We start from the raw sequence: 22938 nt of genomic DNA on the forward strand, positions 1-22938 counted from the left end.
CATCAGGAGGCAGACCACTGGCCATAAGGTCAGGTCACTTTTCATGTGACTCGAAACTGCCCCACCATTTTCTAGAACAAGAGACCCCATTTCTCTGCATCATTCGCAGTATTCCGTTTCTGATTTTCACCCTTCTGGCTGGTGTACAGTGACGCTTCGTGGTGACTGTCATTTGCACCAATGGCTGCCAGTGCTGGATACCGTCCACATCCTAATTTGCATACACGCATCCTCTCTGGTGAAGGGTCACATCTTTGCCCACTTTTTAATTGAATGGCTTGGTTTCTTTCTGTTGAGAGAATTCTTTATATATTCTAGATGTAGTCCTTTGTCATGGGTGCGGTTTTCAAATATTTTCTCCCAGCCAGTAGCTTGTCGTTTCACTGTCATGACAGTGTATTTTGCAGAGCAAATTTTAAACTTTTTGATGAAATCCAATTTTTTATCTGTTTATGGATGGTGCTTTTCTTTTTCTTTTTTTCTAATTAAAATTTACAGGGGTGACAATTATTAGCAAAATTACGAAGATTTCAGGTGTACAATTCTATAATCCATCATCTATATGTCACATTGTGTGCTCACCACCCTGGGTGGTGTTTTTCATGTCAACACGAAGAACATTTCACCTAACCCATGCCATTTCTCCTGAAAGTCTTAGTTTCATGACGTACGTTTAGCTCTATGGGCCATTTTGAGTTAACCTTTGTACAATCATGCCCCAAATATTGACGTTTTGGTCAATGATGGACGGCATATGTAACGGTGGTCCCATAAGAGTATAACAGAACTGAAAATTCCTACCGCCCAGTGATATTGTAGATGTCGTAATGTCGTAGCGAAACACATTACTCACGTTTTTGTGGTGATGCTGGTGTAAACTGTTCACACACAAAAAATGTCTTTCAAAATGAGTGGCCACGAGCATTGATTTGAGACTAAAAATGAATAGCTTTTCGGGCAGCACTGGTTCAGGCAGAAGCACAGATAGTGTTCCAAACACACAGGTGAGGGGTGTTGGGAAGGGGGACAATGACATCCACAGGAGGCACTGCCATTGGTTCAGATGAGAGGGTGACACCGATTCTAAACAATGTTTTCAATGTTCAGTCCAGTAGCCATCATGTCTGCTTTCTTGTCATCCTTGCCAACAGTTCCTTTGGGGCAGGAGGATGCCCAGGTCCCACCCGAAGGTTGTTTTGCCCTGTTTTGCCCTGTTCTAACACCCCCGAGGCCTGAGGTGTGAGACATGCCAGGTGGGTCCTCTGGGAGGCAACTCCCACTCCACTTAAAAAAATATATATATATATTAATATATTTAAAAATACATATATATTTTTTAATATATATAATTTTAATTTTATTGGGGAATGTTGGGGAACAGTGTGCTTCTCCAGGCCCATCAGCTCCAAGTCGTTGTCCCTCGGTCTAGTTGTGGAGGACGCAGCTCAGCTCCAACTCCAGTCGCTGTTTCCGGCAACCCTGCCTCCAAGAGCTTGTGCTCTAACCAACTGAGCCATCCGGCCGCCCCTCCCACTCTGCTTTAACGTGGCTCCTTTACACCTGCTTTTTGACAAGACAAACCTGAGCCACCTGTGGTATAAGAGTGCAGCACACATTACCGCAGAGTAATGCACAGGGCGTAGTACTTGAGGATGGTGATAAACGACCACATTATTGGTTCATGTGTCTACTACACTGCACTTCTGCGCAGTCCTCTCGAGTGGACTATTGCTACTTTAAGAAAAAGATTCGCTGTAAAACAGTAGCTGAGCTAGGCCGGCAGCAGCCACACACATCTCATGTTTAACGAATCTCTTGATCGCATCATGTTCCTTGTGCTTGATTTAATCTCGTGTCGTGGGTTCGCCATGGCCCATCAGGTTTGCACAATGATGAAATCACCTAACAACACATTTCTCAGGATGTATCCCCATCGCTAAGTGATACGTGACTGTGTAAGATGCAGGGCTTAGGTCCGGGTTCATTTCCTTTGCATACAGATGCCATTACTTGAAAAAACCATCAACCTGTTTTCTGCATCCATGAGCTTGGTTTTCTTTCTTTTCTTTCTTTCTCTTTTTTTTTTTTATTCCATATGTGAGATCATACAGTATTTGTCTTAGCATAATTTCCTTAAGGAGGTTTATCCATGTTGTTGCAGATGGCAAGATTTCATTCTTTTTTTTTGGTCGAGTAATACTCCATTGTATATATGTACCACATCTTCTTTATCCAATCATCTATTGATGGACTCTTAGGTTGTTTCCATATCTTGGCTACTGTAACTAATGCTGCAATGAACATGAGGATGCATATATCTCTTTGAATTAGTGGGGTGTTTTCTTCAAATAAATACACAGAAGTGGGATTGCTGGATCATCTGGTAGTTCTATTTTTAATTTTTGAGGAACCTCCATACTGTTTTTTCATAGTGGCTGTGCAAATTTACATTCCCTCCAACAGGGCACCAGGGTTCCCTTCACTCCACGTCCTCACCGACACTTACTTCTTGTCTTTTTGATAATAGTCACTTTAACATGTGTGAGATGGTATCTCGTGGTTTCAATCTGCATTTCCATGATGATTAATGTCGTTGAGCATCTTTTCATGTACCTGTTGGCCAACTGTATGTCTTTGGAAAAAATGTCTATTCAGGCTGCCAAACGTAAACAAAAGTCAGCTAAGTATTCTGTCTCCCAAAGGGGATTTACTTGGGAAAAAGGATTGCAGTCTTGAATGGACAGCCAAAGAGATGAAGAAATGGAGGAAGTACTGTATAGAGAGGAAGAGTAAATTAATGGGAGGGGCTGTTACAACCCTAGAGCTCTGTTATAAACATGGAGTTCTTCCTATAAGGCTCTCATGATGACAGAATGTGAAAACTCCTCCTGACTCCCCTGTAGGTTCAAGTATCATGGATTTTGACAACCTGCGATGGCCGGTTAGCTCAGTCGGTTAGAGCATGGTGCTGATAAATTTTGACAACCTCTTTTGCCCATATTTTAATTGGATTTTTTGTTTTGTTTTGCTACCGAGTTGTATGAATTCTTTATATATTTTGGATATTGGCCCCTTATCAGATATATGATTTGCAAATATCTTCTCCCATTTAGTACATTGCCTTTTCATTTTGTGGATGGTTTCCTTTGCTGTGCAGAAGCTTTTTGGTTCGATGTAGTCCCACTTATTTATTTTTGCTTTTGTTGCTTTTGCTTTGGATGTCAGATTGAAAAAAATCACCACGTCCAAAGACAAGACATTCACTGCCTATGGTTTCTTCTAGAAGTTTTATGGGTTCAGGTCTTATGTTCAAGTCTTTAATCCATTTTGAGTTAATTTTTTTTGTGTGTGGTGTAAGATAATGATCCAGTTTCATTCTTTTGCATTGTGGTTGCCCAATTTCCCCAATATTTATTAAAGAGATTGTCCTTTCCCCATTGCATATTTTTTGCTCCTATGTCATATATGTATAATTTATTTCTGGGTTCTCTATTCTGCTCCACTTATCTGTTTTTATGCCAATACTGTATTGTTTTAATTACTATAGCTTTGTAATATAGTTTAAAATAAAAGACTGTGATGCCTGCAGCTTTGTTACTCTTTCTCAAGATTGCTTTGGATACTTGGGGGTCTTTTGTGATTTCATACAAATTTTAGGATTGTTTTATTTCTGTAAAAAAATATACCATTGGAAATTTGATAGGGATTGCATTGAATCTGTAGATTGCTTCGCATAGTATGGACATTAAACAATATTAATTATTCCAATCCATGAGCACAGAATATCTTTGTTTGTGTCTTTACAATTTTTTTTCATTAATGTCTTGTAGTTTTCAATATACAGGTCTTTCACCTCCTTGAATAAATTTATTCCTAGGTATTTTATTTTTTGATGCACTTGTAAATGAGATGGTTTTCTTAATTTCTTTCTGATAGTTCATTATTAATGTAAAGAAATGGAGACTTTTGTGTATAGATTTTGTATGCTGCAACTTTACTGAATTTATTATTTCTAACAGTTTTTTGATGGAGTCTTTAGGGATATATATATTTATAGATATATAGATATAGGCATATAAAATGTCATCTGCAAGTAGTGAGTTTTACTTCTTCCTTTCCAATTTGGAAGACTTTTCTTTTTCTTGCCTAATTGCTCTGGCTAGGATTTCCAATACTGTGTTGAATGAAAGTGGCAAGAGTGAACATCCTTTTCTTGTTCCTGGTCTTAGAGGAAAAGCTTTCAGCTCCCCTTGGGAAGCTATGCATCGACGCCTAGTCCACCCTTCAAAGCAATTTTGGAACTCTTTTTCTGGAATGGCCATCAGAGCTGTCACCGTATTACCCTTGATGTCCTGAATGTCATCAAAATGTCTTCCTTTCAATATTTTCTTTACCTTCGGGTGAAGAATCATTGGGGGCCAGATCAGGTGAGTAGGGAGGGTGTTCAATACAGTTATTTGTTTACTGGCTAAAAATTCCCTCACAGACAGTGCCGTGTAAGCTGCTGCATTGTCGTGATGCAAGAGCTATGAATTGTTGGTGAAAAGTTCAGGTCATCTTTTTCACGAAGACTTTTCAGCAATTCCAAGTAGTAAACTTGGTTAACTGTTTGTCCAGTTGGTACAAATTCATAATGAATAATCCCTCTGATATCAAAAAAGGTTAGCAACATTGTTGCAACAAGTTCACGAACTTAATTGTCAGACCTCATATGATCTTTTTAATTTACTGTTGAATTCAGTTTGCTAATATTTTGTTGAGGATATTTGCATCTATGTTACTCAGGGATGTTGGCCTGTAATTTTTGTGCATGGCTCCTTGTCAGGTTTTGTATCAGGGTAATGGCGGTCTCATGAAATGTGCTAAGAGCTCCACCTCGTATTTTTTTGGAAGAGTTTGAGAAAGATTGGTATTAATTCTTCTTTGATTTTTGGTAGAAGACACCAGTGAAGCCATCTGGTCCTTGACTTTTGTTTTGGGAGAGGGTTTTTCTTTTTTTTTTTTTATTACTGACTCAATCTCCTAGTAATCAGTCTGTCCAGATTCTCTATTTCATCATGATTCATTATATTTAAAAGTTATTGCCAGATTACTTTCCAAAAAGACTATAGCAATTCACATTACCTTTTCCCCACATGTTCACCAGCATATTGAATATCCTTTAAAACTTTTGCCAAACCAACAGGCAAGAAGTAACACTTCATTTCTTTTGTTCTTTTACTCAATTTCTAATGGAGTTAAGACTCCGCATTTATTAGCCATTTGATTTCCTCCTCTGTGAATTCTCTTCAGATCTTTGCTCATTTCCCCACATTGGCTTTTGTCTTTTTCTTATCAGTACATAAAAACTCTTCATATGTTAAGGTCCTTAACCTTTCTTCTCTCTCGTGTTGCAAATATTTCTTCCTCAACTGCCTCTGTTTATATATCTGAATTTGGGGTTGGTGGGCAGGCTGTCCATGCAGTGACCGGAGGTGGCCTTGGCCCCCCGTCCCCTATGCTGCTCTCACCCAGCCCACCTCTGTGTCTGCCATCACCTTACTGGTTTTGTACTTTCCCCAAAATGGTTTTCCATGTTTGTACTTAGTTTGTTCCTGAGCACCTTCTGGGTTTGACATCCTTTTTTCCATTATGCTTCTCCTCGGTGGTTATTGGTATGAGTAATGGAAACTTGTGAATTAGACCCCAAGACCTAGAGCCTCCTCCCGGCAGACCCTCCCAGCCCTTACCCACCTGGACTGACCCGAAGACCTGTGTGGGGCAGACACACTTGCTGAATCAGCCCAGACCCTAGACTGCAGGGTCCCCATGAGAGGCCAGGTGAGGGGCAGGGGCAGATTTCGGAACTTGTGGCTGGTCCTGGGGTCAGGATTGCAGGTGACACAGCCAATGCGCCCTCTGAGCACAGAGTGTGCCAGTGGGTGGGACACATTGGAGAGTGTTCTGTCTGCAAAGGCCTGCAGAGGTTTTTGTCCACAGAAATTCTGGCGACATCACACAGAGTCCAGGCCTGAGAAGTGGTGGAGATACGTACAGTCTCAGGAACTGAGAAGGCGCAGAGGACGATTGAGTCACATGTGACTTTGCGACAGGTGACTTAACAAGTGAAAGCATGCAGAGGCATGTGGTGTTTAATCTGAATCCCTATATATTTATCTATTCAAGTTTGCACCAAAGCCTCTGCTCCCCCATGTGGGGTGCCCGGGGGACAACTGGAGATGCAGGGCTCTGCTCCCCAAGCTGGCACACCCAGCCCTCCCAGGAAGGGCTGCTTGCCCCCAGGTCCCGGGTCACCCTCCAGGACTCCTCTCACATCCCTAGCCCTTGGTGGCCTTGGACATGCCACCAGCTGTTCCAAACCCGGGCCACTGGGCCAGGAGCTACCAGGGCAGCCAGGCCTGGCTGTGCCCAGCAGCAGCTTGGCCACTGGGGGGAGGGGCAGCAATGGGCATATCTGGGAATGACTGAAGCTAAGGGAAGCCAGTTGGTCCTGGGTCACTTCCTGGCATCCCGCTGTGACCACGCTGCTGACCGCATGCGGAGAACAACCTGAGGGTGTGAGAGGTTGTTGGGGTAGGAGCAGAGGAGGTAAGGGAAGGCTGTCTCCACTGACCCTGCTGGGCCCCCTCCCAGGATGACACCCCACTTCTGTGCAGCCTTCTCAGGGAACAGCTCTTCTCCATCCCGCACTTCCAGGCTGTTCTGGCGCCCTGGGGACCCCGACCCGACCTTCTCATGGACCGTGCCCTTGGCAGGGGTGGTCTAGTAGCTCCAGCACCCTCAGTGCAGGCCGGGGTGTGTAGGCGGCCCCCAGAGCACAGTCCTCAGAACCACAGGCCCAGGGTGGTAACCGATGGCGCTGAGAGAGGAGACCCGGGGCCACCGCAGCGGAGGGTCAGGTTTAATGGTCACTCGAAGGATATCGTACATTGTTCAGAGCCCGGCACACGCCTGCGCCCCTCACTCAGCTGAGGGCACAGCCAGGTGCCCTCAGACCCAGGCTCTGCAAAGGGGGGCCTGCCCCCGAGCCCCAACTATATACAAGAGAACCCGCCCCACTGGGCCCAGGCAAGGCTGAAAGCCCACCATCGGCAGCTGCCCGTCTCTGGGGCCTGGGAAGAGGCCCCGGCCCCCACCGCACGGTGCCCAGGGTGCCCGGGGTGCCCGGCCCGCGGCCCACCAAGCCTCCTGCCCCCGGCCCCGGCCCGTGAAAGACCCCCAGACGTGGCTGCACAAGCTGAACTGCACAGCGGCGAGGAGCGGCGGGCGCGGGAGGGCGGGGAGAGGCTCGCCCGGCACCCGACAGGGGACGGCGCCTCCCGCGGCAGCGCGGCCGAGGCCGAGCTCAGGACAAGCGGGACGAGGAGCGCGAGCGCGCCGACCAGGGACTGGGCCAGGGCCGCCCCGTGCTGGTGATCGATTCGGCGGGGCCGCCGGACCGGAGGCCGGGCCGGGCGGGTCACCTGCGCGAGCCAGGAACGAGCACTGCACGAGTTAACAAGGAGGCTGTAGAAAATTGCACTTATGTCTACGACCGCGGGGGGAGTCGCGCAGCCGGCGCGCGCGCGCGGGCGTCCGGGCCGAGGGCGACGCTCCCCCTGGCCGGGCTGAGGACCAGACCCGGCGCGAACCTGAGCGGGTGAGGCCTCCCTGAAGTGGCCGCGACGACCAGGACTCACGCGGTCGGGCACGCCGCGGCCCAGCCCCTGTCGCCGGAGGACGTGGCCGGGCGGTGGCCCAGCCCTCACAGAACGTCCTCGAAGTCCAGCAGCTTCGAGTGCTGGCGGCTCTTCCACAGGCGGTACAGGCGGAAGTCGAAGTAGGTCTCGATCATCTGCTTCCCTGGGGAGGAGGGGCGGGGCTCAGGGCAGGGCGGGGCCAAGGTAGAGCTGGGGCGGGGCCAGGACGGGCGGGGCGGGGCTGGGCGGGGCCGGGCTGGGGTGGGGCTGGGCCCAGCACAGGGCTGCAGGGGGTGGGGCCGCAGGGACAGGTGGAGTCGGATTCGGGCTCAGTGACAGGTGACAAGTCAATCCGCTGCCTCCTGGACCTCACCCGGAGAACTGGGAACCAGTCTGACAAACTCACCTTGGGCCGAAAGCTCCAGAGGCGACTCAAAGGTGACCCTGTAAGGGGTCATGAGGGTCCTGAGGTTCTGGAACAGCTGAAAGGAGGGGGCGGGGCCGAGAGTTATGAGGAAAGGAGGGGGGCGGGGGTTATCAGGGGGGCGGGGAGGGGCAGGATTGCCCCCACAACTGTCTGGGCTCAGTACAGGGGTTTCTCTGGAGGATCAAAGGAAGAAAAGGGAATCTGAAGAGAAATGAGGGGTTCTGTCAACTCTTCATGAATCTGGGGTCTGCAGAAGCCTGGGGTGGGCTTCGGGGTCACTGTACCTTCTCCCCGTTGGGGTTCCCCAGAATGTAGCAGCCCATGATGTGGATGACATTTGGCTCTGGGTTCACTTTGCTCATCAAACGGCTCAACCGTTTCCAGAAGCTGTTGGGGGAGGGGCGAGTCACAGGTGGCCTCCAACCCAGGCCACCAGGTGTGAGGAGGGGTGGGCCAGGGCCTAGGGCCCAGCTCCAGAAACAAGAACACCACGGGGAGGGGGGTGTGGGTATCGGGTGGGCAGCAGATGCTGCCTCCAGCCCCACGGCCAACCCTGTCCGCTCACTGGATCATGTCCTCTTCCTTCTCCACTTTGGCAAACGTGGCCACCTTGTTCTTGAGCAGGTACAAGTGTCCTGGGCCGCCCTGTTAGAGAATGTGGAGGGCAGGGCGGGCTGCACACTGCTGTCCAGCCGCGGCTCCCCTGTAGTGCGCATGCACACGCCCACGCAGGCGGCTCCTCGCCCCGCGCATCCCCAAGCGGGAAGGCACTTAGCCCTACCTGGCAGAATATCAGCATCTTCCAGATCTTGGCACCCTTGTGATAAATGTTCAGCTTCTTCTCTATCTCCTCTGGGGGGGGGCAGGGGTGTGAGCGCTGCCCCCCAGCCTGTGTGCGCACCCCCAGCCCCACCCCGGAAGATGGTGGGAATGGAGGGCACATACCTAGGATGTCCTCGAAGGTCGCGTGCTCATGGTCCTGGGACAGACACAGGCCACACCTGAATCAGAGCCCCTCTCAGGCAGCACCCCCACCCGGCACTGGGGGACACGGACGGGGCTGGGCGGGCACTCACGTAGAGGATGGGGATGATGGAGGGGTCGTCCCTGCGGATGATGGTGGGGATGTACTCTGCTTTGGGCACCTTTGAGGAGATGAGCTGTGGACAACATCAGGAGCTGCTCAGGGACAGCCGGGCCACCTCAGAGCCGAGGGGCAGTGGAAGCCCCTGTGAGGTCAACCCCCCCCCAAGCTGGGCAGCCCACAGTAGAGGCCGGTGAGACACACCCCCCCAGGCAGCCCACAGCGGCTACCTCATTCCCAGGCAGCGGACAATTGGGCTCCTGGAGGAAAAAGGACTCCCCCTCCCCATGACTGGCTGGAGAAGCACTGGGGTGGCCAGGTCTCACCATGACCTTGGGCGGCACGAATCCCTCAGTGTCACAAGCCACAGCCTCCAGGCCCTTCTCGGTCTCCCAGTCCAGGTCCTCGAAAGCCTCGCCCAAGGTGCAGTGCGAGCTCTGCAGGTCACTACCTGAGGGGCAGGGTGGGTAACCAGGGCTGCAGACCATCAGCTGCACCTCCAGTCCGGGACACCGCCCCCAGAGATGGGTGGTGGACAGAGCTGGCAAGCCACGTCCTAGAGGCCAGCGAGGAAACCCGGGCAGGGGGTGAGGGAGTGGAGCCAGATCACCACCAGCCCAGCAAGACTGGCTCCTGCCACCAGCCAGGAGCTGCCTGAAAGCCAGTGGACCCCAGTGTAAGGCTGGGTGGGAGCCAGGGTGTACGTGTCAGCCCCAGCCAGGTGTGCCTGGTGCCCTGGACCAAGGAAGAGCTGAGCATTGCAGCCCCGTGCCCCTCAGCTCTCCTGGAGATGGGGCAACACGCAGGCCACCGCAGCGAGCAGAGCCCTACAGGTGCGGATGCCCAGCACCACCGCAGCTGTTTGTTAGTTAACCCTGCCCACAAGGTCTGCGGTGCCAGGGCGCGCTAGTTTCCCTAGGAGGTAGGCTAAGGCTCACAGAGCAGAAGCGCAGAAGCTTAGCTGGCCTGCAGGGGGCCCGCCCTGCGGAGCGCGAGGCCTGGGGCCCTAGGGGAGCCTCTGGGAAAGGTAGACTGGCCTTCGCAGGGCACCTACTGTCTCGGGAGTCGTGGGAAGTGTCGGCTTTCATGGGGGTGGGGTCGCTCCAGGACCGGCTGAAGCTCCGCTCGCGCCGCTCTGCGAACGCTGCAGTGAGTGAAACACCCGCATTAGCGGGCAGGGGCGGGGCCCAACCTGGAGGCGGAGCCTGAGAGGGGCGGGGCCTGCGTGAAGGTGGATCTTGGGAGGGGCAGGGCCGAGTGGAGGTGGGGTCTGGATGTGGGCGGGGCCGGGAAGGGGCTTGTGACTAGAAGTAGACTACACCGATGGTGGAGTTGGCCCCGGGGCAGGATTTGGGAATGCTAAACAGAGGCAGAGTCTGGGAGTTTCGGGCTGGGGCAATTAGAGGACGCCAATGCGGGGTGGGTGGGGCTGGGAGAGGTGGGGTTTTGGGGGGCTACGGCTGGAGTCTGGGGTAGGACTAGCGATGTGGTCTGGGCAGGACTAGAGGCGGAGCCAGTGGGGTCAGGAGGCTGTGGGCCGAGTGGCGGTGCCAAGGGCAGGGCTGGGCGGCAGGGCTGGACCTGGGGCCTGGGTGCTGGGGTGAGGCTGGGCGGCAGGGCGGGGCTGAGGTCAGTCTGTGTCTTGCGATGGGGTTAGGGGCAGAAGTCGCCAGCGGGGCTGCAGCTGGGGCCGGGGCGGGGCCTTCCCCTGCGTAGCGAGCAGCCACGAAGCCCGGCCGGCCAAGAGCAGCCCACCCGCTCTGCCCCGTCCACCCCGCCCCCTTACTCTGGGCCTTCACCCGCCGGCTGCCGACCATGCGCAGGTGTTTGCGGAAGTTCCTGGGGAAGGAAGCACCGGGGATGGTGAGGGCTGCAAGAGGGGGTGGGCGGTGGCCGGTCCCCCACACCCCCCACCCCGCCCCTGCCCCTGACATAGTCCGAGGCTCTGCCCTTTCCTCTTTCAATGAGGTATGCCCTCCCAGTGCCCCTAAACTCCCCCATTTGCCCACCTCCTACCCAGAGGCAAATCCCATCCAGTCCCTCTCCTACTGAGACCCATCCAGGGCTCCCCTTTGCTGCCAGGACAAAGGCACAACGATCAAGCCTCTCTTGCCGCCCCACCTTCCCTCCCAGAACCGCTCCCTTGGTGACCTTGTACCTTCAGGCACGCCACCTCCATTGCACACCCTTCCATTCCCTCCTTGGGTCCAAGTTCACTCTGAACCCCACCAGCCTCCCTCTCCAAGTGGTCAAGGTCTCCTGCATCCTGCGCCCAGCTGGGCAGTGCAGCCATCTGCACCACCCCCAGGGAGGTTTGGGGACTTCAAGACACTCCCTCCCCACTATGTCTCGGGGCCACCTCAGAGGCCGGTCTTCTTTGCCCCCAAACTTTGTGACAAGGCCCAATGTCCAAGATGGACAGACAAGCTTCCTGGACACATCTGTGAGGTGGTGATGGGCCTTGCCACTGACCCCACAGCTCTGGGCTTCAAGGGCCAGAGAGAGATACAGGTGGGCCAGCTGGCTGCAATTCAACTGTCAATGTGCCCCCAAAACATAGGCCTGGGTGCTCCAGGCCACATGACCTCTCCTGCCTGCTGCGTCCCCAGAGCAGGGCCAGGCCAGTGGTCGCCACCGCCCTTACCCCATCTGGTCTGCGGGGGCCAGGCAGGCCCCGGCCAGACCAGCACAGACAAGAGACGGACCGTGGTGGCGAGTGGCTGGCAGGCCCTACCTCTGGATTACAGACGCGGAATCATTCTCCCGTTTCCGTCGCTTCCTCTCCGCGTAGCCCCTGAACACCCTGGGAAACCGCAGGGAGTCAGCACTGCCCTTGGCCGCAGGCAGAGGGACAGAGACAGGGGACAGAGGTGCAAGCACAGGGACCGCTGGGGCATCCAGGGCGCCGGGCCAGGCAGAGGGGTCCTGGCCTGCCTCGCCCGGCTTCCTGCAGGCCCACTGTGACCTCGGTGCCTGCTGGGACACAGCACCCCCTCAGTCAAGGCCCAGGTCCCTGGCCTGCCCAAACCTATTTGGGGGTGGGAGGGTCCCCCAGGGACAACCACGTGCCCTTGGCTGGAGGTCCCACAGGGTACTTACGAGATGCTGGAGTCATGGCCAGAAGGGGCAGCATGAGAGAGAAGACACAGTGAGCCTCCACCCCTCTGCCCCTGGCACCCTGCGGTCAGTGCCCTCTTTGTCCTTGACTCAGAGTTCCTCACCAGTACCCCAGGCACCAGCAAGGTGCTGGCTACAGTGTGAGCCAGCCCCGGAAAGAGCGGTGGACACTGCACTCACCGCAGCCCATGCCACCAGGCGCTATCTGACTGCCCTGCCAGCCCTGGGACCAGCAGCAGAGATGGCGGCCCCCAGGCAGCCCTAGGGCAATGGTAGGCCCCCCAGGGTGGCACGTGAGGGGGGAGCCTCTTCGATGTGGGGGACACTGCAGCAAAGGATGCCTTCTTGGAAGGAACCCCACGTGTGTGTCACAGGTGAAGGGCAGACCCCCAGGGCCCCTAAGTTGTGGTCACTCGTGGTATACATGGAACACAAGTAGCCTGCTGTCTGGGGCGTGTGTGATGGCAGGGCTGGGGGACACAGGCCCAGAAGGACCTCCCCCCGCCCCCGGTGATTATCAGGTGCAGCCCCAGGCTGGTCCTGTGGACAGGACAGAGAAACCGTGAGTGATGGTGGAGGGCTGAGAGGGTGGGGGCAGGGCAGTGGGGCCAGAAAAGCCACCAGTCCTGCCTCCTTTCAGACTGACCACTATTGAGCACGTACGGCGGCTCAGAAATGGCCACCCAGGTGGGCACAGAGGCAGGAGAGGGTGTGGCTCGGGGCCCTGCAGGGGGGCACACGACTCACGCTTGCATAGTTGTGGTTGCTGCCTGGAAGCTGAAGAGGTTTTCCTTGGGGAACCATGTGCGGATGGGGGTGTCATCTGGAAGAGACGAGGAGCAGTGACCAGGGTGGCTTGGGGGTTGCTGAAGCCTTTACCCCCAGCTGGTGGGGGAGGGACGCTTCTGCTGCAGCCAGTAGAGGGCCTGAGGCAGCGTGTGCCCACTCAGCTGCCGGGCCAGCAGCTCAGCCGCTGTTGGACGCTTTGACTGTGCTTGCTTAGCTCTCCCTTTGGTTGCCCACAGTCGAGGAGCGTTCCTTTGAAAGCACAGCCTGTCCCCAGGGAAAGGATTCACTTTGTCTCTCTTTGGGTAAGAAGGGCAGGGCGGAGACAATGGCTGCAACCCCTCCTGGGGACTCAGGGGCTTTCTCTGCAGCCAGACCCCCTCCGCCAGACCCTTCCAGGAGGATGAGGTGGAGACCCTTGTGCTGAGAGCTATCCCTTCCCAGGAAGGGGGAGATGGAGTTGGCTGGACCTGCTCAGCAGGACGCTGCCCCGACCCCTCGCTCATGTCCGTCAGTGGAGCGTGAGGTCATGATGTGCTGCCTGCACCCCAGGTATGCCCAGTGCCCAGGCAGGTGGCGGACTTGGGAGCCAGGGGGTGTCCTGGGAGGAAACGGCTGCTCAGCTCGTTAGAAGGCTGCTCTTTGAGAGGTGACCTCAGAGCCAGAAAGCATGGGGCTACTTGAGTGTCCCAGGGAGCCCTCTTCCAGACACAGCAGATCTTTGGGGCTCCCTGGCCACCCACACAGCTCGACAATCCTGGGGAGTGGCCTGCTGGTTGGCCAGGCCCCAAACAGCTGTGCGCCTCATGGCGTAGGTGGGAGCCCTACTTGGTGGGCCCTGGGGCAGGACTGCTCCCCAGAACTCCAGAGAGGCAGTCCGCTCTCCCAATCAAGCTGTGCTTTCTGCCTGCTTAACCCTCAAGAGCCTCTTGGGCTCCCTCCTCTGGGAAGTACTCTTAGATTGACTTGGTGCTGGCAGGGCCAAAGCCAACGATGGGGCATGGGGCATGGCGGCAAGATTCTACCTGCATGTGGTGCCCTGGGCACCCTCCAGCTATCCGAGCCTCACCCTGGCTGCTGCTGGAAGACCCCGGCAGCAGCACTCCACCCCAGCCTGCCTGTACCATCGACAAGCCCCCTCACCAGACACACGGTCCACGCTGTACATCCTTTCCAGCTTCTTGCGGCGGCCGGTGCTCTCGGGCAGAGGGGGCTGGTCCAGCCTGAAGGCCCGGGGGGAGGGGCCGGGGGCCAGCTGGGCACAGCCCGGACACTCCTTGGAGCCCTGGCGGCTCCCCACCCAGCTCTGGCAGGGCCTGCTGACATCCTCGTGGCTGCCATCCGGGCTGGCACGCAGGGGCTGGCTGTGGTGGTGGGGGTGCCTCTCTGGCTGCCGCCGCCCCTTCACCACGGCCAGCTCGATGAGCTCTGCCTCTGGGCTGGACAGCAGGGCCGGCTCCCCGGAGATGGTGTACACACGGGGCTGAGGGCCCTCTCCAGCTGGCTTCCCCATGACAGCCTCTTCTGAGAGGCTGCCCTCGTAGCGGCCGTTGGAGACAAGGGACAGGCGGCGCTTGTTCTGGGGGGCTGGCTGCATCTCAGGGGACCCGTCGTGGCCAGAGTAAGCATCAGCCAGCAGGTGGTCTGGGGAAGAGGTACCAGGTGAGGCTGCAGCCGCAGGCCCTGCCTTCCCAGTCCAGGGTGCTCTGAGGGGCGGAACCCCAGCCCCAATGATGAAACCCTAGTCCCCAATGTCTTCAGAAGAGGTGCTCCTCCTAGAGGCTCCCACCTCCCTCCTATTTGGGCCCCAAGCCCCCGGTGTGTGCGTGAGGGCAACAGGATGTGCTTGCTACCTGTGGGTAATGGGGGGCAGGAATGAGCAGGCCACCTCCTAGCCTGCCACCGCACTCGTGCCCAGTGCCAACTTCTCCCCTCCCCCCTACCAGCTGGCCCCCAGAGACAGTGGTGCCAACCCTGGGGGTGCCAGGAGGCCTGTTGCCATGCCAACGGCCCAGGCGGGTGGGTGCCATGGTGATGGGTGACTCGGAGCTCCTCCTGGGTCTGTGGGCCAGGGAGGGCAGGGGCCATGAGGAAGCCAGCCCAGCGTGGCAGCTGCCCGCTACCTCACAGCCCCCAAGGCCTCCAGGCTGGGCCTGGCCCGGAACAGGGGACGGTCGGGTTAGGGTGGAGGGCTGCAGATGGGCCCCGTCCTAGCACTGCCTCACGTGCCCCTACCTGCACCGTTCCGGTTCTCAGGGTGATTCTGGGACAGGTACTCGCCGAAAGCTCGGGCTGCTCTGAAGGGTGGACAGCGGGGCTGTCAGTGCACATAGGTCCACCACGGCCTCTCCCAAAGCAGGACCCTGGGGTCCCCACCCCGACCCAGGCCCTAGGCACCAGCGAGGGAGGGGTGGGGGTCAGCCAGGGCAGGCAATCCCATCCCACCCAGAGAACGCAGGGCTGGCAGGGGGCAGTCCCGGGGACACTTGGGTCTCAGTAGGCCAGGGCCAGACCTGCAGCTTTCAGTCCAGCCCGTCACCTGTGTGTGTATGGGAGGGTCCTGACGTCGGGCAACTGGCCCCCGTAGGCTCAGGGAGGGGAGCCACAGGGAGGCGGGCGTGGGAGCGGGGAGGGAGACGGCGCAGGGCGCCCGGACCACCGCACTCACCTCACTTTGGCCGCCACGGAGGACATGGCCTCGCTCCTCAGCGCCCTCCTTCGGGAGGCGGCAGCGCCCATGGTCGAGGCGGCGGCGCATCCCCCGGCCTCAGAGCGCACCCCGCGCCCGCCGCCTCCGCTGAAGAAGCCGCACCGCGCCCGGGCTCGGGCTCGGGCTCGGGCTCGGGCTCGGACTCGGACTCGGGCCCGGGACACGCATGGCCACGCCGGGCCCACCGCGCGTCCCGCTGCACCCGGAGCGGAGGCCTTGGACAGGGGGCGACGCTCCGCCCACCGCAGCGTCAGGGGCGGGGCGGGGCTGTCTGCCGTGACATCAAGCTACGGGCGGGGCTCGGCCGCCCACCGTGACGTCAATCCTGGGTCCTAGCTTGGCCAGGCCGACCACGGTGACATCATTACCTGGTGTGGCGGCTCCGCCCACAGTGACATCAAGGCCAGAGCAGGGAAACTGAGGTTAGCAAACACCTGTCTGCCAGGTCGGGGTCTCCTTGCCCCTCGCAGACCCACATCCCCTGTGCTGAGATTTACAGGGATTGTGGGTCCCGAAGTCACAGAGCCAGCAGTTCTCCCTCCTTTTATACGAAAGGACCCCCCGGGCGATATTTAATGATCTGAAATAAAGTGTGGGTCTCCCACATCTTAGGAGCGTCTTGCGTGTACCGAGAGGGAACGCGTGAGAGATCCAGAGAGGCTCATCCTTGGTTTGGGGGACCCCATCTCCAGACCCTGGGTGCCCTCCCTCACTGGCCTGGGGTTGTTGCTCAGGGATCTCAATCCCAGAAGAGGGTTGCCTGGGTCCCTGGGGTACCCACATAGCGACCTCCCAGGAAGGCAGGCAATATGATGCCCACCCAGCCTCAGGGATGTCGCCCCTACAGTGGCCAGGGATGTGGACCCTCCTCCGCTCCAGTCAGGAACTTCTTGGGGTGGCTCTCGGCCAGGGTGACCTTGGCGCAAGGACGACGCGTCCCACACAATCAGATCTACTTTATTGCCACACTAAATGGAAGCACTGGGGCTCCAACATCTCAGGCCTTGGGGGCTCGCAGGGGCGGGCACATCCCAGGGCCGTGTGTGTGTACAAGGGTTGCCAGGACCGAGTGCCCCACCAGGAGCTGCCAGGGCAGAGGCCGGAGACACCCCAGCCAGGTCTCCTGCCCCAGGGGCCGCAGCCTTGGGGACAGGTGAACAGACGTGCTGGCTTCAGGGAGCATCAGAGCAGCAACCTCTGCCCATCTTGGTCAGAGAGCTGGGGGACGAGGATCTGGGGACGGTTCCGGGGAAGCCAGACTGGGGTGCCTGCGGCGGAGCGAGGGCTCTTCCTCCTGGGAACCAAGGGTACAGGCATGGTGAGGACAAGCCAGAGAGCGGACCCTGGGCTGCAGGGGGCAGCAGGGCCAGTCCAGGCAGCTCACCGAGTCAGAGCCCACGCCTGCCGGGGCGCTCTGGAAGTCGGCGTAGGTGTCTTGGGGGCCATCTGGCAGCCCCTCCTCACATTCGCTCAGGTAGTCAGACTCGTCTGGAAAGGGGACGGCCATGTTAGCCCCTCCCATGGGCAGCGGGTCCCCACAGCACAGCCAGCCAGGCCCAGGGCGGCTTGTTGAGCGTGTGAAAGGTCAGGAGGGAACATTGCCACCACCACCCTCAGCTGTATGGGTGCACGTCCTAAGCGTTTAACTCACCGTCCACCACGGCCACCTGGGGAGGCTCGATGCGTGACACAATCTCGGCGAGGTCCGTGAAGGAGGCGTTGGGGCAGGTGAGGACCTGGAGGGCCAAGGCGCAGGGAACATGTGGCCAAGGCCACCACTGTCCATGGCCCCTGGCCACAAGCCCTGGCCGCCCTAGCTTGCTGAGGATCCCCAGCCCGGGGTAGGGGTGGGGCATGGACGATAGGCAGTGTCCTGAGCAGACCACCACCCAGACCACCATCCTCTCCCACCACAAGCACCACAAGGGCAGGACACTGGAGGGGCAAAGGCGAGGGGACAGCGCCCAGGGCCACTGCCACGACTGTCCCCGGCCCGCGGGGGGCGCCGCAGCATGAGCAGTTGAGGTGGTGCTCCGAGAAGCTGCAGGCTGCAGGGAGCGCTGCAGGGAGCGCTGTACCTATCATCGTGGGAGGACAGGTCACAGGAGCAGGAAGGGAAGGCGGGCTGCCAGCCAGCCAGACACTCACATCGCATGCCTTCATCTTGTTCGTCCCCTGTCGGTCCTGCAGCATCTTCTCCAGCACACCACTTCGACCCCAGATGTCAAACACTGTCCGTCCGTGCTGGTACCCCACGTCCTGCACACACACAGTGGGGACCCCGGGACTGGGTGCCAGGCCCCACCCTGGGGACCCAAAGACCCCAGGACTGGGTGCCAGGCCCCACCTCCTGCACAGACCCCAGGACCGCGTGCGGGGCCCACTTGTGATGCTCCCTAAGTGAGCGCAGGGAGGCTGCGAGGCGGCGGCAGACACGGGCACGCTGGCCACGCCCCACGCACTCACGCAGATCTCGGTGAACTTCCCGAAGTCCAGGGTGCCGTAGCTGTCGATGGGCGGTCGCAAGTACTCGCAGTAGTCGCTGCTCCGCACGGACTCCAGCTGCCGCACGCAGCACACGTAGGCCAGGCGAGTCTGGATCTCCGCCATGTTCAACACCTGCCACAGCCCCACCTGTCATGCGCCACCGCCCCCCACCCCACCCCACCCCACCCAGGGGACACAGCTCTGCGAGGCCTGTCCTTTCGCCAGAGCCAGCCTCGGGAAGGTAGGAGTGGTGCTGGACCCAGAGCCTGGAAGACACCGCCGCGTCACCTGGTCACCTGCCCACAGACGGCGCCAGGGCAGCGCCGTACCGCCCACCTTGACTTTCGTGGCCAGAGGGTTCCAGCGTTTCCAGAGCAGCCACCACCCCGACAGGGCGTCGCCATAATTGGTGAGGTCCGTCTCGTCCCGGCTGCCCACATCAATGGCGATCACCACCTTGGCCCCCATCGACCTGGCCACATCCGCTGGGGAGGAGGCAGCCCTGGTCACCACCAGGGACAGGTACGCAGAGCCCCAGGTAGGGTGGGGCCGAGCCTGCCAGACAGGCACTGTGGGGGAAGCCCCGTGCACAGAACTGTCCAACAGGTGACAGGAGTGCACAAGGGAAGGGCCTCCCCCACAGCAAACCCAACGCCTGCGGCTGTCAGCTCCGACTGTGGCCCAGATGGGACCTCTGCACCTGGCCCTTGTTCTGCGTGCTGCTGAGCTGACAAACAGCCATATGCTGGGACTCACAGTGCCCGAGCGTGAGCGTACTTCGTGCAGCTGTCCTTCCCTCGGCACACTCCTGAAAACATGGGCCCGCACCCAGCCCTTCCGTGCGGAGGCGCGGTACCTGGGAGGTTGTTGATGTAGCCCCCGTCCATCAGCAGGTGTCCATCTTTGGGGTCGCAGAGGGGAGGCATGTAGCCGGACAGGGACATGCTGGCACGCACGTACCTCCACAGGGAGCCTGCGAGGGGGAGGACTGGGGGAGGCGCCAGACAAGCCAAGGGCCCGAAAGGAGACCTTCCTGCCCAGTGTTCCTGCCTCGGACCCTGGGCTCCTGAAGCCTGCACGTCCCACCTCTGGTGAGGGCATGGGCCTGACACACCAGGACATCGTCCTCCCCAGGAAGGGACCCAAGGCCCAAAGGTGGCCAGGCTGGCACTGGGGTTTCTCCACATTCCCCATGCCAGCTCCAAGCGGTGTGTGCCAAAGCCCTCTGCCAGCCCTGCCTTTGTCCCGGCACGAGAACATGCTGCCAGCCAGCCACCCACAGACAGCTTTCTCTGCGTCATCTCATCACTGGCCGTTCTAACCAGCAGACGTCCATAACCTGTGCGTGCTCTCCCCCTCAGCCTACACTGTCATCTCTACCTCTGTCTTGTTTGGCCTTCCGGAGGCGGGGGGGGGGGGGGTCTCCGGGCTCCTAGCGATTCCCCTACACTCTTCGGCAGGGTCATCTCTGTGTTCAGATTTCCCCATGCCTCCACCCCCCTTGGATGATGCTGGGACGCCCCCATCCCCCTCACGGAGCCACCAGGCTCTCCTCTGCCCCCGCCTGGAACTCGGCCTTCAAGGCACCTCCTGGGGCTGCTCCGCCCTGAGTGGGGGCCAAGGAGAGGGAAGCCCCACACCCCGTGGAGGCGCTCACCATCTGTGTGGACCCGCATGGCGGAGGCCGAGATGTCCGTGGTGATGGTGAAGTAGGGGATCCACAGGTCCTGGTGGGGGGATGGGGCTCAGAGGACATGCTCCCTGGCTGCTGGCACCCACCCTTTGGGCCGGGGGTGCTGAGCGTGCAGATACAGGCCTGGCTGGGGCTCCCCAGGGCAGCACCTCAATCTGCCGGTCCTTGAAGACACTGTACACGCTGCTGTTGAAGCCCGCCCCCGAGAACATGGAGGTGATGGGGTAGGTCAGGTCCAGCACAGCCCTCAGCATGGACGTCATGTCCTGAGTGGGGGCACAGTGAGGCCCCTGTGAGCAGAAGCAGGGCACACGCCCCCAAGTGGTGGCATGGGCAGCACAGGACCCCCACCCCAGGGGCCCAGCAGGAATCCGAGTCCAGAGAAGGGAGTACAGACACGTGTCCTTCCCGCAAACAGGACACGGGTGCCCGGAAGCATCTTTGGGGACAGTGAATGCTGTGGCCTGAGTGGCGTCCCTACAGGTCCCATGAGGATGCCCACTGACCCTTCGGAGGCCTGGGAGCCCAGCCCTTGCCATCTGTTCCATGAGGAGAATGCCAGGCGTGGATGGGATGAGGTGCAGAGCAGCCCACAGTGCCCCCGGCTCGGCCCTGAGGACCACTGGGAGGGGAGGCCCTCACTCGCCACATGGCAGACGCTCCATCCAGGTCCTGGCAAGCAGCGGGCCTGCAGGTCACTCACGGCCTGAGCCCACGCTCTCTGCTAGCCCCCAGGCTGCCCCTCAGCGAGGACAGGGCCCATCAGAGCGGCAAGGGGGCAGCAGCACTGGCCTCACCCAAACAATGCCAGGTTAAGGTTGCCCAGCTCCTTAGGGCTCAGGGGTAGACAACAAGGGTCCTTTCTGCCTATGGACACAGGGTGGCCCCAGCCAGGGTGAGTCACTCGCCCACATGCCTCACTCCAAGACAATGTGAAGACCGGCTCTTGGGATAAGCAGAGGGGACACATGCTCCTGGAGGACAGGGACCCAGGACAGTGTGGGACATCCCCAGGGTCCTCTGCGGTCAGCACAACCCTCACTTGCAGACATGCAGAGCTGGAGGACAGCCTGGGGAGGGGTGGAAGGGCCCTGCCCAGCACCACAGGGGCCAACAGAGTCACACCTGGCAGCCACCATGGCCACGCCATCCCCTCAGCACGGCAGGCGACACAGGCCTGGGAAGGCACCAACCTGCCCCAGTGCACATTCAGGATGCAGGGCCATGAGGCCAGAAGCTCCCCGGCCGTTCCCACACCTGCACCAGACCGGCAGAGGCAGGGAAGGGACCCTCACTGAGGCTGAAGCCCATTGTCGCCTGTGGAGGCTGCTGATGGAGCCAGTCCTTACTGATGGTGAGGCTGAGCCCCTGGCCCCTCTGTGGAGCGGCCCACTTAGGGCAGCAGGGTGGCTGGTTTCAGGGAAAGGCGACTCTGGAACTGTCCCCAGAGCTTCTGCTGCAGAGGACTACCGACTTCCTTCTCTTTTTAAAAGGAGAACGCAAACACTTTTGACCTGACTGTTCCATGAAAACAAGCAGAGCCCTGAGGGAAGGTGAGCGGCCCTCCCCCACAGGGTCCTGAGGTCCTGGATTTGTCCTCCAGCATTCACGCCGGGCGGGTGTTAGCGGTCTAATTTTCTGTATTCCTGATGCTCTGGCTTTTGGGTCTTACAGACCCGGGGAGAGACTGCGACCTGGACTAGCCAAGTCTTAGAGGCCGGTTGCGCGCGCTGGGCGCTGGACGTGTCTTCCACGCAAACCAACCCCTGCAGAGCCCTGCCCCCTTAATCAAACTCACACCAACTCACCCAGGGCCAGGGACCAAGCAGACAGACGGGGCACAGCCCCCATGCCCCGAACCGAGCCCACTGGAGTTATTTCAAGGAGCTGATCTCAAACTGTTTACCCTGCCTTTCTTGCAGAAACCCCAGTAAGGGCCCGGGGCTCCCCTCGCTCCTCTCTACCTCCTGACGGGGCTGGTGCTGCTCTGGCCCATGGTGTGGGCTGGGCCTCTTATTTCCAGGGGAACTGTGTGGGTAACATTAAACCTTACTTTCAAGGGCACTGATCTCTCCGTGGTGTCCTCGGTCACCAATCAGATCCAACCCCCAACACTGCTGTGGCCATACCCTTTGTGCTCCCCCTCAACCCCACAAGCCATGGTCCCTAAGTGGCCCCCACCCACACTGCCCTGCACTCCAGAGAGGGGGAGCCCTGTACCTCAGCCCACTGCTTGGCCCGGATGCGAATCTGGCTGTAGTTCCGCTCCTCAGAGTACAGGGCGCCCATGAAGGCCCCGATGGACGTCCCTCCAACCATGTCCACGGGGATGCCGCATTCCATCAGGGCCCGGATGACGCCGACCTGGGCACAGCCTCTGCGCCAACCAGGAGCACAAAGTGGGCAGTCGTGCCACCTGGGGACCAGTGCCCATGGCACCCCGTCCCGCCCACTCTTCATGCTCGACTCTTGCCTAAGGCATAGAAAATGGGGCAAAGACTCCAACGGGGAGAAGGACTTGGGACAGTATTTAGAGCTTCTCTGTTGTCCTAAGACGCAAGCCAGCATTCAGGCCCTTCTGCCCACCAGTGTCTGAGAGGCTGTGCAGCTAAACAGGCCTTGGATGGACTCAGGAGGGGTGGGCCCTGGAGGGGGCTGTGGTCAACACCAAGGGCCAGGGTGAGCGGGACACAGACCAGCCCCTACAGGGACGGGAAAGCCAGAGTCTGACCGAGGCGGTCACTTTGAGCCTCAGACGACTGTTACCATTTCTCATGTGATGTTTACCATTCCAGCAGAAATGAGCAGTCATGTGAGAAGACCACATGACCACAGCCAGGAGAGAAAACAGACGATGGATGTGGACCCAGAGGAACAGACAACAGGGATTTCGACAGGCTATGAAATGAATGTGCTTAAAAAGTCAAGGAGCCAAAAGGTGGAAGCAGTCTGGGT

The 22938-nt window shown here is 58.2% G+C and overlaps 2 protein-coding genes across 19 annotated transcripts in view; both read right to left on the bottom strand.

The window, feature by feature from the left end:
• Positions 1 to 6880: 6880 nt before the first annotated feature.
• Positions 6881 to 16061, bottom strand: NSMF (NMDA receptor synaptonuclear signaling and neuronal migration factor). 15 transcript variants are annotated; one of them, XM_033123798.1, is made up of 16 exons: positions 15762 to 16061; positions 15329 to 15390; positions 14237 to 14737; positions 13055 to 13130; positions 12290 to 12295; positions 11925 to 11993; positions 10977 to 11029; positions 10245 to 10334; positions 9517 to 9641; positions 9183 to 9266; positions 9052 to 9085; positions 8888 to 8958; positions 8672 to 8751; positions 8391 to 8493; positions 8086 to 8161; positions 6881 to 7834 (listed from the first exon to the last, which is right to left on the bottom strand). In XM_033123798.1, exons 1-16 carry the CDS (start codon positions 15830 to 15832, stop codon positions 7035 to 7037), a joined length of 2301 nt encoding a protein of 766 aa, XP_032979689.1. In that variant the 5' UTR covers positions 15833 to 16061; the 3' UTR covers positions 6881 to 7034. The 15 variants fall into 15 exon arrangements, with proteins under 15 accessions (XP_032979689.1, XP_032979690.1, XP_032979691.1 ...); XM_033123807.1 differs by having other exon boundaries at positions 7600 to 7842; positions 15762 to 16059; XM_033123813.1 differs by having other exon boundaries at positions 7705 to 7842; positions 8086 to 8123; positions 15762 to 16059.
• Positions 16062 to 16744: 683 nt separating this feature from the next.
• The window catches only part of PNPLA7 (patatin like phospholipase domain containing 7), a 67028-nt gene continuing 60834 nt past the window's right edge, over positions 16745 to 22938 (bottom strand). For all 4 annotated transcript variants that reach the window (XM_033123150.1, XM_033123149.1, XM_033123147.1 and 1 more), the window contains exons 27-36: positions 22204 to 22360; positions 20133 to 20249; positions 19948 to 20017; positions 19147 to 19263; positions 18627 to 18775; positions 18270 to 18422; positions 17952 to 18062; positions 17455 to 17539; positions 17188 to 17291; positions 16745 to 17097 (exon numbers count right to left, since the gene is read on the bottom strand). In XM_033123150.1, the coding sequence (XP_032979041.1) occupies positions 17014 to 17097; positions 17188 to 17291; positions 17455 to 17539; positions 17952 to 18062; positions 18270 to 18422; positions 18627 to 18775; positions 19147 to 19263; positions 19948 to 20017; positions 20133 to 20249; positions 22204 to 22360 (1147 nt within the window). In that variant the 3' untranslated portion in view covers positions 16745 to 17013. The remainder of the gene's footprint in view (positions 17098 to 17187; positions 17292 to 17454; positions 17540 to 17951; positions 18063 to 18269; positions 18423 to 18626; positions 18776 to 19146; positions 19264 to 19947; positions 20018 to 20132; positions 20250 to 22203; positions 22361 to 22938) is intronic.

Source organism: Rhinolophus ferrumequinum, chromosome 12 (assembly GCF_004115265.2).
Source record: "Rhinolophus ferrumequinum isolate MPI-CBG mRhiFer1 chromosome 12, mRhiFer1_v1.p, whole genome shotgun sequence".
Classification (NCBI taxonomy): Eukaryota; Metazoa; Chordata; class Mammalia; order Chiroptera; family Rhinolophidae; genus Rhinolophus; species Rhinolophus ferrumequinum.

Coding starts and splice junctions, on each gene's coding strand:
- NSMF (XM_033123798.1), bottom strand. CDS start 15,832: ATGGGCGCTGCCGCCTCCCGAAGGAGGGCGCTGAGGAGCGAGGCCATG. Junction 8,494..8,671: donor AAGGAAGAGGACATGATCCA/GTGAGCGGACAG, acceptor CTCCCCCAACAG/CTTCTGGAAACGGTTGAGCC. Junction 7,835..8,085: donor TCTGGAGCTTTCGGCCCAAG/GTGAGTTTGTCA, acceptor CCAGGGAAGCAG/ATGATCGAGACCTACTTCGA.